Below are 19,467 nucleotides of genomic sequence, written 5' to 3'. Positions count from 1 at the left end.
TAATGATTTCTTATTTCTACATGCCACACAATCCATTTTATTTTTAAGAAAACAAATAATAATTAAATATTTATTATTTTTTCCAAGGTTCACAAGAAAAATATTTACCTTAATGTATTTGATAGACCTCTGAGGACTTTACCAGGCCTTCCATTATCTAACAACCGCAGCCTCAAATATCTAATATTTGGTAATGACACACCGGACAAACTCTGGAGTGTTAAAACATGTTTTTTCAGATCCCCAACAGTTGATTCACATGACAATTCAACCTCACCAAGCTTTACACTTATATTTGCTTCACTTCTTGACACAGAATCAGTCAGATCCTGAAGTAGATCTACATAAAAAAGGAAAAATATTTCATTGCTTTGCAGTGAGATAGATACAAGCTTCTGAAGATAAGCAGAAATTGATCAATTTATCACATCCTTTACAATAAATAAAATAAAATAATAATAATAATAATAATAAAAACCTATAATACACAATTTAAATATAAAATGCTAATTGCTTGCATTTTGAAAATACATTTGTTACAATTGTATTCATATTATTTTCTGAGACATTAAAAAAAATTTAAAATTAGACATTTACAAAAAAATTTCAAGTAACAATTTCTTAATTTGCTACTAAGAAAGAAATTTAACCCTTTAATACATACACAAAAAATAGACCCCTCATACAAAATGCATACCTGTAGCTATCTTATTTATACAGCTAACACCTAAAGCTTATTTAGCCAATGATGCAACATGATCCACAATGCATCCAACAGATGTCAGGCTATAGCAAAAGCCTTTTTATGTGTATGCTTTCTCATGTAAATTAGGGCCACCATTAGCCAAACGGTAAAGTCGCTGAACATTGGTAGTTTGGTCTAGGATTCAAATCCCGGTGAATGAGCCGGCTACATGGGCGTTTTCGTGGTTTTCCCCCTCATGTGTAATGTGTATAAGAGCCAGTTGTCTTTAGAAAGACCTCCACAAAAGCAGCCCTCCTCTTACATAGCTCTCAAGTGCTTTGCATAATTAAATTACATAGATCACGGATATTAGAATAAATTAGTTTTATTAAATCGCCTTCCACAAGAAATATCAAATGACTTGTACTTCTCTTAAATCAAAGAATTAAAAATGACTTAATACACAATATATAACAACAACTCTTGTTTTTGCTAAATATATCAAGATATTTAAAAAATATAAAGCTTTAATGGAAAATATTCCATATAATAGAATGAGTTTTACAGTTTTCATTGTATACAATTTGTAATAATTAAATTTTATATAATGAATTTGTAAGCTGCAGCCACAATTAATTTATTATTAACACCTGTTATTATTATTAGTCCAAAGGGGCTTTGTCCCTGAAGGACTATAGTTTTCATTTTGCGTCGAATCACTTTTCAAACTGTTGCCACAAAGTATTATCGCCCTGTGCTATATTTAAAGAAATTAAATAATGAAAAATCAACATAAATGTATGTATATTTCTCTCATTGTGATAAAACAATGGTACATACAGCCATCGAATTTTGAATGATGTAATCTTCCTACGAATATGGGCATGTGGAAGACCAAATTTGAAATTTGGAATTTGTTTTATTATCAATTTCCTATTTTGTAAAATTTTAACGAATTTTTGATTAACAAACTTAAAGATTTCAAAGTGAGCAATGACAACATTGCACAGAAAAAAACATTTTTATCCCTAGCGCACAAGTCTCTGTATCGGAAATTCTAAAGATATGCTCATTTTAAAACTATTTTGCGATATTACTGTTGAACTGAATTTTATGGTTTAAGTGCAAAGAACGTGATATTTAATAAATAAATGTAATACACAAAATGTTAAAAAAATACCCCTTTGAACATAATTTAAAATTTGAAACATTTCAGATTTTTTTTTTTTTTTTAAGTTTTTCTATTTTTTATTTTTAAGCTCAGCTCATTTCACGGACTTGGGAAAGCTCGCTAAAGCAAATTAAGGGAAGACTGTAGATGATTGCTAAGGTGAGTAGCCTAGTATTTTCCAATTTAGTCTATGCAGCTCAGCAGGCATAAATCAAACTAGAGAACATGAGTTTTGATAATAAATTTTAATAAAACAGCATGTATAGTAACTATGGAACCTTAACACTTTTGAAAATAAATTAATGTTACCAATTCATCTGTCAATTTAGCTGAGTTGTTTAAAACTAATAGAAACTAGGCAATAAAAATGTATATATATACAAGAAACTGCTTAGGTAAGGCAATAAAATTAATAATTTATAAATAATTTTGCTGCTTATTATACTGCATTAAACATAAACTGAAAGGTGCCTTTCTGATCAAGGAGAGAGACAGAAAAGAAGATATCCAAAATCTAACAGACAACCATAAAAAAAAAAAAAAAAAAAAAAAAAAAAAAAAGCAATTATAAACGTAATGCTTTTGAATTATTATAAACAGGTCCAGTTAAAATTATGTTATTTAAAATATATTTTTAGTACAGCCTGATATGTTTCAAAGTTAACAATTACAGATTTTTTTAAGAGAAATTTCTTAATAAATATGTATATATTATATGTAACAATATGTATACAGTCAAAAGTCATTAATTCAGACACCTATAATCTGGACCTCAATGCTAAAAACTTTCTGCGCGTGCGCCGCGTTGACACATGCGCATAGGCGTTTACGCGTGCTCATAAGACCTTTTACGACTGCGCATATGCTTGTGCGCAAGCGCAGAATACGTTTTTGAGTGCGCGTTTTATGTATAACGGACGGTATAAGCTAAAATTATCTATTTCAGTTAATGTTGATGATTGCGTTGTTCCTTAATCTTCGAATTGTATCCAGTTTATTATTTTTTGCAGACTGTAAGAGCAATATTATAAAAGTAAACTTGAACTTTCGATTATGTCAAATAGAATTTCCGATACTGGAGCTCCCAAAGGATCGTACAAAACGAAAGTATGTTTCGATCTCCATCAAACAAAAAGTGGAATTGCTGCAAAAAGTGGATAAAGACATGAAGAATGTGACAGAGAGGTTAGTGAAAACGAAAAAATTTCGATTGACAAGTTAGTCGTTATTCTCGGCACAGCAATTAACGGGACTTGAACAGCGGAACTTTGTAACTGAACAAGAAATTATGTCTGTTTATAGAATTAAAGAGAAAGTATTATCACATAAAACGAAGCAACTTAAACAACTTACATTGAAAGAAATGTTTAATAAAGTAAACAAATAAATATTAAGCTTTTTTTTTGTAAATTTTGATAACCTTTAGATCATAATTGTTCTTTATTTCATAAATTACGGTTTCATATTTTTAATTTTAGAATTTCTGCATGCCATCTTATGAGATTTAACTGATGATCTATAATCCGGAATCGCCGAAGTCCCGACGAGTCCGGATTAACGACTTTTGACTGTAATTGTTTAAGAATGTCTGACTTTTCTTAGCTAATTGAGCACTCCTCTTGCAGATATTTACTAGAATCAACTGCCTCGACCTAGTCTTGGCTCTGTCTTGTAGCCAAATTAGCAAACAAAATTTCCAATACACACATCGCGAGCAAAACTACTTTAGCACCTACCAAATTATCTATCAGCCACAATAATTTCTTAACATACCCTAATAACACCTAAATTCAAAGATAAAGAAATTCTGAAACACTTACTTTCAATTCCACTATGAAGTCCATTCATATTTACATTTTGAGGATTTGGGATACTTTCGAGAGTCGGGAAGAACCAAATAGTAAAATTCAAAAAGCCTTTTGGTGGTACACGCCCTTCCATGACCAACATGTTTTCACCATGTTGAATCCCTTCGTCTTCTAACGTTGCATCCATCGAAAGTTGTTCCATAGGCTCGCCACACCAATTCGTTTTTCTTAAATGCCAGGTATCTCCTGTTTACAAACAAAAATTGATATTCATAAAACATAATCCTGTTTAATGGAAATTCCTGAGATACAATTTACTATACAGTGTGCTATATAAGTAGTGAGCTTTAAATTCACTTTTATTGCACACATATAAAATATTTTGACTTTACAATTTTACACTTTTGGGGGATTAATAATTGAATAGCCTGAGAACACAGAATTACAGAGAAAATACTGACACAGATAAAAGAAATGACATTATAAAATTCTTACTGTAAGATATAAATTGATATGGCAAAAGAAACATACCACTAAGTCCAGCTACAGACAGCATCTGCCTAAGGCATTCAGGAACACTAATGTTTTTATTCACAGTGATTTCAAAATCTGGACTTTCTCCTAATCCTACTCCAACATTAAATATGACAGTAATCTAAAAATTTTAAGAAAGATTTATGTAAATTTTCATAAAAGATACAAATTCATTTTCTTGTATAATGAACTGAGTAAGACTATTTACATGGGAAATATTCTGCTCCAAAAAATAATTTCCCAATTTCCAGCATTTAAAATACCACACACACTAAAGCATGTTATAACCCATAGTTTCTTTAATTTATTACATAATACAAATGGTTTCACAATTTGGTTTTATCTGACACTGCAGGGAAATAAACTACCATATTTACTCACATAACACCCCCCTCCTTTTAGCATACAGTTCCAAATTTTTTTAAAGTATTCATGGAATTTTCCCTTTCCTCAAGGTCTTCATAAAGCAAGCATCCTGAAATATTAAAATGGATTCATCTAAGTAGTGACTGTTTCCGTCTCAGTTAACGATTTACTTGTAGATTTTGGATGCATGGGCTCTGATTGATGAAGCAATAATAGTGAAGAGCAATTGTCTTTTTGAGGCATATATAATGACCTTCTTTTTATACATATATATACATGAGGCATATATAATGACCTTCTTTATATAAAAACCTTCTTTTTTATTTATTTATTTTACTTATTTATTTTTTAGTTTGTTATTAGTTTATTATTTATTATTTAGTTTATTATTTAGTTATTAGTTTATTATTTAGTTTGTTCTCTCCAGTTTTTTTATTTTATTTTAAATTTTGTAGACGCCGAAGAACATATTACAAAATATTATTCTACAGCATGAAAATTATTTAAATTTTAAAAATTAAAATTTAAAATAAAGTGTCCAATTTTAAGGAAATTAATAATTTTGGCTGGTGTTTATCAATCTAACCTCTTCTGCAAATTCAACGGCAGCTTCTGCGATATGACATCTTTCCAAGTTCGCATTTCGAACTAAGAGAAAAGACAGGAAAAAATCGCCAGCCATGGCGATAGTACGGCAAAGTCTGGGTTCAGTTCCATTTCATGCCCAAACTCCTGCAGCTCATTCCTGTGCCGCTTTTTCACCCGGTTTTGAATGGCGATACTCCATCTAGTATATAACAGGTCTATGTAGTCACCCCCAGGAAAAAGTTTTGCTCGCTCTGGGAATCATTGAAGAGATGATCAAAGTGGACTTATAATTTTGTTCACTTTCCTGTATGATGACTAACTAAAATTCTCTTTTAATTCTGTGGGGATCCGATGGATGGCGCCACCTTATGGACTTGTCTCAGGCTTCGCATCTACTGCAGCTGTTATGATGAACTTTTTCAGTATGCCTGGGATGTCTGGGCTCTTCTCTTCATCTCCAAGATTCTTTCCTTTGGAAATACTATGTCTACGTCCTCTACATTCAACATCATGTGCCCTTTGGGCAAAACTCAAGAGCTGGTATCAGCGTGTTCCGTGCACTAACCCAGCCTTAACCTATTCGGATCGGATTGGAAAGATAGTTGACAGTAGAGTCTGAACACTCATGCTATTCGGGTCTAGTCCAGACTCGGCAACACCTCTTGGACCCCATAAGGGCATACATTGATCCTACTTCATAATACATGCTTACATAGTTCCTAACTATGTCTACGTAAGCATGTATTATGCTTACATAATACATGCTTACATAGACATAGTTCATAATAATACATGCTTACATAGTTCATAATACATTGATCCTGTTTCATAATACACGCATATTATGAAACAGATAATGTATCCTGTTTCATAATAAGCACATATTACATCATAATAAGTGTGTATTATCATAATAAGCATGGTAAGACAGACTGAATGGCGAAAATAATAATGACAATGACCTGCAAGTTATAGCAGATGATAAAAACGGCATTCTAGCAGCATTAAATGTGAAGTTTGGTGAGTGGCAGTGGACAACAATCACGGTGGGTGAGATTAAAAAATACAGCAAGTAGAAATAAAAAAAGCTATTTGATATTTTACTTCTATTTTCAACAAGGATAAATTCTTGTTTTTGGCATCTTAAACCAGTTACTAATTTAAAAAAAAAAAAAGAGTCGTTAGAATCCAAATTTCAAGTAAATATTTTCTTCAGCAACTACAAATGATTATACTCAACTTTAATAGTGTTAGCTTTTAAAATATATACCGTATTTGACGGCATATAAGACACACTTTTTTCCCTAAATTTGGTCTCAAAAAAAGTTACCTGCATCTAATACGTGAAGGACACAGTTTAACTTTCAATACTGAATGCTATTTTTAGCCTGGATAAAGGTCTAGACACACATAGCTTTTTCTACATCTACATGTATGTGGCCTTCTAAATAAGGGTGCGTCTTATATGCCGTCAAATACGGTAATTGTCAATAAGTTTTATATTTTCAATTCCAACAAAATTATTCATTACCATATAACATTTGTTGACTTCTTAATTAGTTTGCTTAATTAACAATAGAAACTAATATACATTAAACTATTTATTACATAAAAATTCAAATAAATCATGAAGGATTCTTGTTAGTTCATTTATCATAGAAATAATATTTTTGCTCATTATTTTTAATCTGACTGTTACACAGATCAAGATTATGAACAATATTAAAGTTTATATTGCTGAATAATAAAAATGCAGAAGAAACTACAAATAAATGGAAATATGTAAAACAAAGAAGGTAAGAAATACAGTAATTTAAAATGGCAAATCATCAGATACATTGTACATGCACAAAAACCGATAACTTCTACAATATAACAAAATCATAAAATAGTATCAAACTAGAACGTACATTTTTATGAGGCACTGAAATTTCATTTTCTTTAGCTAAGAGTGTATATCTGATGATACATATTTTGGAAGAACAGATGGAATTAAGTTTCTAAATGATAATTGCATTTTTATTACAAAATATCAAGAATAAAGAATGTAGGTTGAAATATATTTTATACCAAAAAGCTTGAGTCAAAACACAGAACTGGATATTATAAAATTAAATTTGACCTTGAGACTTATTATTTCCATTGTGGTCTGAGATTACTAGCATATACTTAAGATAGTTTTATCTTCATATATAATAGAGCAGTGGTTTCGAATGTGTAGGTTGAGATTCACCAGTGAACTGCAAAACAATTTTAAGTGGACTGCAAAAAAGTTTAGATGTACTCTTTTATAGCTGCATAATTACCAAGTAATTAATAATAATTATATATTCATTATTTTTTCAGGAATCTTTTTTCTTTACCTCTTTTTTCTCAGAAGAATTATATGCATGAAAACAGAAGCTATGGAGTTTGTTTGGACGTTTAGATGCTATACATGGACTTTGTTTCCTTTGTAACACATGGAAATCTGAATTTGTTACGGTATAAAGAATAATACAAGTGGCCTGCTGCGCTAAATATATATTGCATGTGTTTGGATACAAATGATGCTTAATGTGTCAGAAATCTCAAAGAATGTACTTACAGAAAGTTAAAAATTATAATATCTTATTTATTGGTGCATAAGACAAACCTGCATAAAAGCTCCTATTTTCTAAAGGCATTTTGGGGGGGGGAGTTCATTCCTTATCTACTTTATCCTCTTCCTTAAAAGAAAACTTCATATTATTTTACAATTTTAAATACAATTGAGTTCTTAAAAGCTACTGTACTGTGGCAGAGAAGGAGGGCAAAGCTGTAATGTCCAGATATCCAAAGCATATACAAGATGCAGCTTTAAAGAAGAAGCCGAGGATTACTGTAATATGCAGGGAATAAACTGTATACACTACATACACTTTCACTTGCTAAAAAAACTTGTTTTGTTGCTTATGCTCACTTGTCTGATGTAGTCAGCCCAAGCCCATGAAATTCCTCATGGCAAGGAGCACTAGATTATGCATGTCGTTGGCAAACTGCCTTGAGCACCTAACAGGTGACAGAGCTATTTGGCTCAGTTCTGCTCACAATTTTGACGGAGAGCACCCTGGGAGACCAAAACACACGAGAGGACTTTTGGCTCGCCGCATATTTAGAATGCTGCCATGCTGAACCAACACTATACATTTACAAACAATTATGCCTTTTCCGGGATTCGAACCTGGCCCCTTCGGCATGGCAGTCAGTGACGTTAACCACTATACTGGTTGGGGGGCAAAAAATAACATATTAGCTAACTTAAAAAGATGCCAATCAGACATGTTCCAGTATTCAAATAGCTTATAAGACAGACACATGTTATTGAGATTTTGATTTTCATGGATGAAATTGAAATTTAGCACTTTTCAGGGGTAAGGGAAGCATCTTAATTGCTGACAAATATGGTAATTCCAGTATTCAAATAGCTTATAAGACAGACACATGTTATTGAGATTTTGATTTTCATGGATGAAATTGAAATTTAGCACTTTTCAGGGGTAAGGGAAGCATCTTAATTGCTGACAAATATGGTAATTCTTTTGGTGGAAAATAGGAGGGGGGGGGGGAGAAAAAATTATTTAAAGCCATATCAGAAGTAAATATTTACATAAACACAGATAATATAACTAACTTGTTTAAATAGGGGTGGTGAGCCTTCTTCAATGGTTACTATTGACACATCCAATAAACCAGCTTCTCGGATTGTTTGGTGTTCATACACTATAAATTGAAACCAAATATAGTGATGACACAGAAAAAATACATGTACACGACAAATGAAATAGACATAAATTCTTTATTTTATATAGCAAAAATTATTTAAATTTGTAATAAAACATTTCATGTTTAACTTTTAAAAATAATCATAATTTGAAAATACATTCTTTTGACATGAAGCCAAATTCTGCACAAATTCTCTAAATTTTCCTGACAAAAATAATAACTTTTTAGAAATAACCTTCTTCCCAAAAGTACATGAAGAAAAAAAAAAAAAAAAACTACATCATGTTAAAGAATTTACAGCAAAGAAATATAAAACCACTAAGTCTACTCGGTAGGACGCACCATCAAAACCTTTTCAAATACACATATGAAAAATGCTCTTCAGTTATTTGATATGTTTATTGAATTCATAATATTTTCATTGAGACTAGCAATGAAAGAAAACATTTTAGGCAATTTCAATAAAATAAATTCTATATTATTTAAAATTCTTTTCAAATTATTTACTTCTCAAGTGAAGCACTGAAGATCACATACTAAACTTTTGGTGAATATTAATAATTTTAGAAACCTGTGTACAACTAATGCAATCAGTAAAAGAAGTTTCCAATGCTATTGTATACCTCAACTATGGAATATAAGTCTCTTATGTCTATAAATGATTATACACATTTAAAAATAAAATCTAATAGAACAGATTCTTGATTAATTGGCTCAATCATTCTACAGTTGACTTCACTAAAATGGTTGATTCGCCCTTTTAGTGATACCTATGGGCTCATAAAGAAGAAATTCTTGAGTAAATGGATATGACTGTGAGATGGTCAGGTCATTAAAAAGCTAAAATGTATAAAATCTATTGTGGAATGAGAAGGTTCTTTTAGACTGCTTCCAAATTGGTCACTCTCGAATTACGCATAAGTAAAAGTTGAGAGTGCACCTGTTTGCTCAGTGTGTACTGATGTTTTGACATTAAGTCACTTTTAATACAGTCCATATTTTAGTAAACTTTGTTTGAAATATTTTAATAAATGTGACTAAGTGACTGGAAAAAGACCAGTGATAATTTATTTCTTTATCTAAGAGAGATTGGTTTTTATATTCTTATTTGAATCATTTAATGTTATTTTAGATATGCTATGCATTTGATTTTACCTGCTTTTACACTTGTATACGCATTTCATGTATCTCATTTTATACTATCAAGAAAACATTTGATTTTTTGTTTTAATATAATGTTTTTTCTCAAAATACAGCATGGAATATATACACCATATGTTTGGCACATCATAACCTTATTAGGTTATGCAGCATTAATATCCTATCTCGTCCCATCCTCAAAAAAGTGACTCCAGGTCAGGGAATATTCAATTCATTATGTGAATAAAATTATCTGTTAGGCAGAAGAAAAACACATTTTTCTCTTTTAGGTATTTTCTGATTCTCCACAGCTCCCCCACCCAAACTGTCTCCAATTCATTGGCAAATAATTTTTCACCAAGCTAATATGTGCAGGGAAAACATTTTGAAACTGTTGGCATATTAATAAATCAATAAAGGAGCAATGAAACAATAAAATCAAAAAAGTAAGAAACATTCATAATAAAAACTACTTCAAAAAATCCTTACGTATTTTTTTTTTCCATCATTGTTCTTCGCACGTACACAAAGATCTGTTTTAGCTTAAAAAATATCAGATAATTGCATACAGTTGACATTACGCACATTGTTGCTTTTTCATGTACATAATGATCTGAGTTTTCTTTAAAAAATATCTGAGAACTGCATAAATTCTACTGCATGCATTTAGATCATTTAAGAAGTACAACTTCATAGGATGTGAATTTTTGCATTCTAGATTTTACCAGACTCTTAAAGAAATGCCATATTTTTGAAGCAATGCAATGCTTTTTTTCCATTCGCTAGCAAACTCCACAGTGGCATTACACTTCTTTTACAAAGTGGCGGGGGGGGGGGGGAGAACCTCAATGCAAAAACAAATATTAATCAGTAAAATTTCCATCAAATTTGAATATGGAAATATTCACTGGTCTGTTGCACATGTAATGGGTAGCCACATAAATACATTTTGCTGGTGTCATGGGTTGTCGGCTTTTTTGGTGACATAGTATGTTGCTTCATGGATATTTTACAGTGGGATCAGGAAATCACAAAGAACTTTTTCCGAATTCAAATTTTTTCCCAGATTATAACTTAATAGATACATAAATTTATTAAAGCAATTAAGATTTTTCAGTTAAAAAGGCAAACAAATACGAGTCATTCATACTCCAAGGAAAGAGGCATATGAGTTTGCTAATTTCAATTCTAGCTCCAACCATAACCTCATCTCTTGTTCTTCAGGTAAGGGAAGAAAATGTTTTTAGATTTTACCAGACTCTCAGCCAGTTTTCCAAAAAGCAGTAGCATAATGCGACTGGAGGCAGAAAACTCGGTGATAATCACAGGGATTTGGATAGTGCTCAAAAAGCACTAGCTATGACAAAAAGAATGCTTTCAAGAATTTAAAATACATATTTTTAAAACTTAGTTATAATTACTACTCATAATATTTATTTATTTAAATTGTATCAAAAAGGTATTCTTAGAATTCCAAATAAAGGCCAGAAAATAAGCCATTTTTTTCTTCCTGATCACAAGAGTGACCTCTTCATGAGGTTTAACTGTATATATACATGCAACATTTATTTACAGTAAACCCTTGCAGAGTGTGATTTTGTGATGCTTGCTACCTTAACTGTATCCATTTAATTTACCCAACATGATAATTTCAATTATATGCGATATGTTGCAGAGCATTGGCCCTATTGCAATAGTCCTCTTTAATGACTGGCTTGAAAATTCATTTATTAAAGAAATCAAACTTTGCTCAGAACAGCAGAATCAGAGTTCTCCTAATTCTCAATAATGCTCCAGAAAACGATACTAAAGCCTTCACAACAGTGCAACTAGAGGTAGAGATTCTTTCCATTCCACCAAACCGACTTTCTTAATCCAACCAATGGATCAAGGAAGCATAAAGACATTCAAAGCCTATTATGCCATGCAATGTTTGGATCTCTGCAAATAAAGCACAAGGAAAAGGAAAGGATGACACACTTATGGCATTTTACATAATTTCATCATAAGACATACCACAGAAATGATTAAACTCGCATGGAAACAAGTGATTTCATCCACAATGAATGTTTGCTGGTATCATTCTGGCCAGAAATTGTCAATAATATTACAGGATTTCCATAAATTGAAAATGAAGCCAAGGAAAGCATACAACTTACAAAAGCAATAGGTTTTTAGATATGGACAAAGGAGAAATAAAAAACGGAATGACGATTGTGAAATGACAAATAAGAAACTAGATGATGTTATAATACTAGCAGACAGTGAAAGCGGTGATAGTGAAAGAGATAAAAAGGCCTTTAATGTACAAAACGTTATGTGAATTTTTAGAAAAGGTACAGCAACTGTTTGATATTGTAATGGGGGGTTGACCCTAATAAAGAAAGAAGATGATATTTTACAATAGGTATTGAAAAACTTTGCACTCCTTACCACAAAGCGTTTAGTGAGTTGCGTCAGACATCATCCCAAGAAAACATCCACATTATTATGCACTAAAAAAAATCCCTTCAATTAACATTTGTTTCTTTTTTCCCTTTTAGTTACCATATTTATGTTTGTATAAATTATATATTATGTTCTTAGCCTGAACTATACCTAACCCACTTTTATGAAAAAAAAAGGGGGGGGGAGACATGTTGGAGAATATGAATCGTGACATGTACAATGTCATTGTTAAGTGTACTTGCCTAATATGTTTAAGGTACTTTGTTAGTTGTTATTTTGAAACAAAATAATGCTACAGATAATAATAATAATAATTTTTTTTGATACAGTAGTATTAATCTCAAAGCAAGTAGTATCTGCTTTTCCTCTCAATCAGCAATGAAAACACATACCACTGTTGCCTATATGCTTCTAGTGCCCACTTTTACAATTTAAAAAAATACAGAAATGTTTAATATATTATATAACAATAATTAATGTGACTTTTGGCTTAAAAAAGGCCCTTGTTTTGCTTTCTTCTGAAAAAGCATTTCTTTGTTTTTTCATTTCAGCAACATCTGCCTTGTAGAATTCAAAAAGCATTCATAATGTTTACAATTATTATGTAATTTACACATCATATGTACATATAAATATTTATATTATAATTTACACATCACATATACATAAAAATATTTCCAATTACACAAAAAATTGTGACTTTGATTTCTGAAATGATTCCAACATTTAAAATTTTATGAGAACAAAACACCAGTTTTTAAAACCTTTTGGTTATAAGTTAAAATTTTGGGGAATATAATATCTTTTTCCTCAAAATTTCAAAAGCTAATTAATTAATGATTCACTTTTATAAAAACATAGCTTACAAGGTGGTCTTCTATTTTGGCCATTAATCAACTTTCGTAGAATATAACTTCGACTGCTGTCTAAACCTAACTGGAATACTGCCTGTGCTCTTAAATTCTCAACAATCTGAAAAATAAAATAAACATTTCAATAGATATTTTTATGTCAAAATTATCTTAAAACAATGGAAAAAACATTCAAAACATCATTAAAAATTCTAAAAGAATGAAAAATAGAATCAATAATTTAAAATGTCAATTTGAGTGAACTATTTTTGCTAAGCTAATATTATTCATTTATTTAAAAAAATATAAGCATAAAGAAATACAACATGAACATCCACTATCATTACTTTACTTTCATTTTATTCTTTTCCATTTGCAATTATTGCAAACATTACAGCTTAATATTACAGAATTTTTAATATCAGAATAGAGAAGTTTTACAGAAAAAAATACTATAAGCATATGAAATTGCCATAAATTTAAAACCATAAATGTATGAAATTGAGAATAGAATTTTTATGAAAAATAAAAACATAAACAAAAAAGATCAAAATAGTTATGATAAATCACATATGTAAAGGAATTATAGAATATAATATACTAATTTCACTTACACTTTAGGCATGTGAAAAACTGTTAACATTTTCGATCAATATGAAACACGGAATTTTTATTGACTATAAAAAATAAACTTAGGAGTTTGAAATTTTGATATAATTATTGCAAAGAGTATAAATACTCAGTCCTACAAAATTTTATACATCAAGATACATAAAGATTATTACTGATAAAGTAAAAAGAGAATCAATGCCTTCGTAAAGTATTTTCTAAAGAAAACTGTTTCATATTCATATTGCACATGGATCAAGTCACATGAATTTCATTTTTACTTTTCTTCCTTTTCACCAGAATGTTCAAATAGCATAACTTTAATTATATATTTTATTATTTGTACTATGTGGAAATAAAAATACCTCCATTGCAATTTTAGTAAATTAAAACCATCTTATATCTATATACTCTTTTGCAAAAAAATGAAAGCACGATGAAGAAAGTGGTTGTTTTTGATGAAATTGAATATGTGTATAGCTTATACACAGATAAAAAATGATTAAAAAATCAAGGTCATAGTACCTTAGTAGTTGGTCGAACCGCCCCTGGCGGCAATGCATGCTTGAATTCATCAAAGTAAGGAGTGGTAGAGGTTCTAATGTCATCCTGCGACACATTCTGCCAGGCATTCATCAGCTGTCGCTCCAGATCTGCGATATTTTGTGGCGTCCAAATCTGGCAGCCTACCATGTTCCAGACATGCTCAATTGGTGAAAGGTCTGGTGACCTTGCTGGTCAAGGAAGAGTATCAACCACATGCAGACAGTCCAGAGATATGCGAGCGGTATGTGGCCTGGCATTATCTTGTTAGAAAATGGCCCCAGGCTGACGTGCCATGAAGGGTAATGCAACCGGCTGCAGGATGGTATAAACATACGGTTGAGCTGTTAAAGATGTATGGAGGATGACTAAAAATGACCTGCTGTCATAAAAAAATAGCGCCCTGCACCATCACACCCGGAGTTATGGCTGTATGCCTTTGTAAAACAAAGGCTGATTGTGACCACTGGCCCCGTCCTCTCCAGATATGAACATGGCAGTCATCTGCTTCAAGAGTGAAGCGGGATTCATCGCTGAACACTATACGATGCCAGTCTGATGGCAGCCAAGATGATCAGCTGCAACACCCTCCAGATGACTCCACTGATGTTGTGGGATCAAAGGCAAACGTCTTAAAGGCCTCTGCGAGCGTAGAATAGTTGACAATTCATTCGTTGGGGCAGTTCGGGCTTGGCGAACAATCATCATATCTTGCCTCGCATTTGTGATCCTTGGCCTTCCAGAGCCTTCATTTCGTTGGCAGTTTCCTTGTAGCAACCATTGTTGTGCACTAGAATTTCGTGCTGAGATCGCAATTCCTGTTCATTTGCACGTTCAATCAAGATGTTTTTGCATACCAAATTTCGTCACAATCGCAAAAGTCCTTCTTGGTGCTTTAATTTTTTTCCAAAAGAGTGTATGTGTGTGTGTTTAGATGTACACTGGTAATAAAAAATTATAGGATAATGGTAGAAATAAAATGCGACTGACACTTAATGAAAAATTATTAATAGAAATTTGTACAAAAGCATTAGTTAACATAAATTACAATGACTGGCAGCTGATTATTTGCACAATATTGTAATTAAAACCAAATTTACGGAAATTGAAAAATGATGGAAAAATTAAATCATCTCTTGTGGGAAAAAGTTCTTTTAAATATGGTGTATGGTTACCTCGGACAAATATGCATAACTCACATCTTGATTTCATACTTTTTGGTGATTCAAGTAATTGGCAGGAATTCTGGAGTCAGTATGAAGCAACTATCTATAACAATGACACATTATCAAAAACAAATAAACTTAATTACTTAAAGTCGCTATTAGGAGGGGTAACCTATAATGACATTTCTAGATGTTTGCTTACAAATGAGAATTATGATTCAGCTACGAAAGTGTTAACTAACAAATTTTGGGAAAAAAGATTTAGTAATAAATTCTAATATTGAATAAACTGTTCAATCTTTCTTATTATAAATGTAAGTGATACAGAGAATCTTTGGAAACTATATGAGCAGTGTGAAACTCAGATGTTTAAATTCAATGAATGTGATATCAGAAACTTAAAGTAGCTTACTCTGTTCAGCATTGTTAAAATTAATTTCATCAAAGATTACATCAGAATATAGTCACAGCAGAAATAATGACCAGTGGAATATTAAGGAATTAATGGACTTTATTAGTAGAGGAACTGAAAGATGCAGTTGAATGACAGTGCAGAAACAAAAACAAAACACTAAATAGAAATGATTCATAACTGGAGGCAAAAATCAAATGATCATCTCCCTCCTCACATATAATGGATGGTGCACAAGCACAATATATACTAGTTTGATAAACGTTTGCCTAAAACTTACGAATATATTGCTCCAGTTATTCGAAATAATTATATTGGGCATATAAAAAATCTCTGTGATTTTTTTATACATTTTTGAGCAAAAATGTTCTTTATTGAAAACCAGTTTTAACATATTGACCATTATTATCTATGACCCTTTGCCATTTTTCGGGTAACTTCATAATTCCATCAGTGTAGAACTTCTGTGGTTTACTGTTGAAAAATTTGGCCAAGTGATTTTCAGCGGTGTTTCGGTAGGCCAATTTTTTGTCATCAAGAGAGTTTTGCAGAGACCAAAACAAATGGTAGACAGATGGAGCAAAGTCCGGGCTATACGGTAGATGCATCAAAACTTTCAAACCAAGTTTTGTCAATTTGTTTCGAGTCATCAAAGATGCGTGTGGCAACACATTGTCACAATGGAACACAAATCCCTTTCTGTTGTCCAATTCTGATCGTTCGTTCTGGATTGCTTATTTCAGATGATCGAGTTGTGCACAGTACAGGACCAAATTAATGGTTTTGACAGGTTGCAGCAGCTCGTAATTGACAATTCCTTTCCAGTTCCACCAAACATAACCTTGTGAACATAACCTTGTCCAGACTTTGAAGTCGTTTGTGGAGGGTCACCAGCCTTCGATAACAATCGCTTGCATTTGACATTCTCATATTCCACCCATTTTTCATCAGCAGTAATTATTCGCTTTAAAAATGGTTTGATTTTGTTTCGTTTCAGCAGCACTTCACTGATGGTAATTCGGTCAATCAAATTTTTTTTGCATCAATTCATGTAGCACCCGAACATCGAGCTTCTTTTGTAGCCTGCTCTTTTCAAATGTTTCCAAACTGCCATGTGATTTATGTTTAGCGGCTCCACTATTTGCTGACAACTTGCGTGCCTTGCTCCATCAGTTGCAAAATTTCATCAACTGTTTCGGTGACTGGCGTACCAGAGGTACATCTTTGAAATCGAAATTTCCGGAACATAACTGAACATACCACTCCTAGGTTTTCGTTCAATCACAGCATTCTCATCATACACTTCACAAATTCTTTGGCATGCTTTTGCAATGTTTTTACCTTTTTTTTTATAGTAAAAAAAGCATCACATAGCATATTTCTTCAGATATTTCACTCATTTTCAAATCAATATAACTTTTCACATGAGCAACGAATTAGAAATCTATCTTCATAAATAATGGAAGCTGAATGTCACCTTTTAAGCACATGTTCATTTGAGACAATCAGGTGAGTGTTGCTGGATAAGCATCAACACTATTCAATGGCTAAAAGTGCAGAGATTTTTTATATGACCCAATATATACTGCAACTAACTACATGATTCTGAACGTTGTAAAGTTAAAATCAAGGATGAGCAAAGAAATATTTAAAAAAGTCAAGCTCGCTGCTTTATATGGCTTAAACTTCAGCATACAACAAAAGAAGGTAAAGAAATTAAAATATGTAACATATGTAATAAAACTACAATAGATCTATTTGTTTCTAACTTGAAACAAAATCAGATAAAAATACAGTCGTATCAAAAATTTTGCCCTGTAAAGAAGATGTTTAGATAAAAACCAAAACTTTCTGGAGTACATTGTTACAAACCTGCACTGTAGTGATACGTCCATTCCCTGATACAGATAATTTAGAACCAGCTGGTATTTTATTAGATAATGGTTTAATGAAAAGTTTTATAATTCAGGACATATCAGAAATGTATAAATTTCTTGTTATTAGAAAAGGGACTAAGTCAGTATTGCCTTTGGGGTTAACCAGGCAACAGAAGGAACTTATAATGTTGTGAAAGTCAAAATTGAAAACAGAATCGAACCACTTCTAAACATAGAAACTGAGGCTTTAGAAATTGATCAATATGTGCAACTATTTTATCTTTTCCTAATAGCTCAGTTCCCAAAATAAACAAAGAATTAAGAGGATTACAGCGGGCTGATTCTTGTGAATACAGTAATATTGCTATTCTAATCAGTGAAGAATTACTATCCTGAAGTAATAACAAGTAGAATTAAATGTTTTAAAAATAAACTTATAGCTTCTGAAACAATATATGGATGCTGCCTCAAGGCCAGACTGGTTCCAATGGTGAATTATTAAATATGGACATTATTGTTGATGATAAATTGATCTCAACATAATTAAAACAGTTTAGGGAATTAGAAGTACTAGGAATTGAACAATGAAAGGAAAACATCAAAATAGATAATGATATTTGAAGAATTTAATAGAACTGTCAAATTTAGAGAAAGGTAATACAAGGTTAAATTACCTTAGAATAAAAATTCATCTGATTTAAAAACAAATTACATAAATGCTGAAGCTCACTTTAATAAATGGGTTAAAAGGTGAAAAAATGATCCAGTTCTTTATAAGCAATATCAGTAAGTTATAGAACAGAATTTAAAAATGGGTATAGCTGAAAAAATTAAAGTTCTGAAGAAACTGGAAGAATTTATTACATGTTTCCCCAGGCACTTATTTGCCCTGACAAATCCTTAAGAGCTGGGTTTGATGTATCCCGCCATTCAGAAAATGAATAATCTTTAAATGATAATCCTAACTCCAGTCCTAATTTAAATTCACAATGTTAGAGATATTAATTCAATTTCATACACATAAAACAACATTTACTAAGTCTTTTTACAAACCTCTCTGCCACATGAAGATACAGATGCTGTCAGACTTTTGTGAACAAATAACCTCTCAGATGAAGATGAGAGAATCCGATATGAAAGTGCTTACTATGACTCATATTTTCTTTGAAGCTACATCCAGCCTATTTTTGTTTACTGTTACCATATACTTACCCTGAAGAAATGAATCAGAAAGAAATTAAACTATTGAACGAATGTTTATGCATAGAGGATTTAATAAGTTGTGATGAAGATGAAAACAAAGCTAAATTCTTATATGAAGACATTAAAAATATATTAAAAGCTGTCTGTTTCAACATGCGTGAATGGAAGATAAACGGCCCGAATCTGCAGGAAGTTTTTAACGAATGTGAAAATGGTATAACCCAGAAAATTCTGGAACAGAAGTTATTCGGATATAATGGAATTATAAGGAAGATCTTTTGAAGATCCAATCATAAAGTCTAACTAATCAAGCTCTAGTGAA

The 19,467-nt window shown here is 31.6% G+C and overlaps 2 protein-coding genes across 11 annotated transcripts in view; one reads left to right on the top strand and one right to left on the bottom strand.

The window, feature by feature from the left end:
* The window catches only part of LOC118185366 (ubiquitin carboxyl-terminal hydrolase 40-like), a 114,412-nt gene that overhangs the window by 21,616 nt on the left and 73,329 nt on the right, over positions 1 to 19,467 (bottom strand). Inside the window, exons 22-26 of the mRNA XM_035355206.2 lie at positions 13,351 to 13,456; positions 8,805 to 8,893; positions 4,196 to 4,319; positions 3,677 to 3,910; positions 109 to 340 (exon numbers count right to left, since the gene is read on the bottom strand). Of these exons, the coding sequence (XP_035211097.1) occupies positions 109 to 340; positions 3,677 to 3,910; positions 4,196 to 4,319; positions 8,805 to 8,893; positions 13,351 to 13,456 (785 nt within the window). The remainder of the gene's footprint in view (positions 1 to 108; positions 341 to 3,676; positions 3,911 to 4,195; positions 4,320 to 8,804; positions 8,894 to 13,350; positions 13,457 to 19,467) is intronic.
* LOC118185367 (uncharacterized) overlaps positions 1 to 19,467 on the top strand; it is a 295,900-nt gene that overhangs the window by 253,285 nt on the left and 23,148 nt on the right. For 5 of the 10 annotated variants that reach the window (XR_015042305.1, XR_015042304.1, XR_015042299.1 and 2 more), the window contains 2 exons: positions 1,945 to 2,015; positions 7,499 to 9,594. The exons of 1 other annotated variant lie outside the window; for it this stretch is intronic. Coding sequence is in view for 3 of the 9 variants with exons in the window: in XM_085821193.1 (XP_085677319.1) it covers positions 1,945 to 2,003 (59 nt within the window). In the remaining 6 variants the exon portion in view is untranslated. Of the gene's footprint in view, positions 1 to 1,944; positions 2,016 to 7,498; positions 9,595 to 19,467 lie in introns of those variants that run through there. 4 more of the 10 variants (XR_015042300.1, XM_085821194.1, XR_015042301.1 and 1 more) reach the window with 2 other exon arrangements.

The sequence above is a fragment of the Stegodyphus dumicola genome, chromosome 7 (assembly GCF_044657685.1).
Source record: "Stegodyphus dumicola isolate Sdum_Otavi_A_Nest chromosome 7, ASM4465768v1".
NCBI classification, from domain to species: Eukaryota; Metazoa; Arthropoda; class Arachnida; order Araneae; family Eresidae; genus Stegodyphus; species Stegodyphus dumicola.
This window is presented reverse-complemented; position numbering and strand designations above follow the sequence as displayed.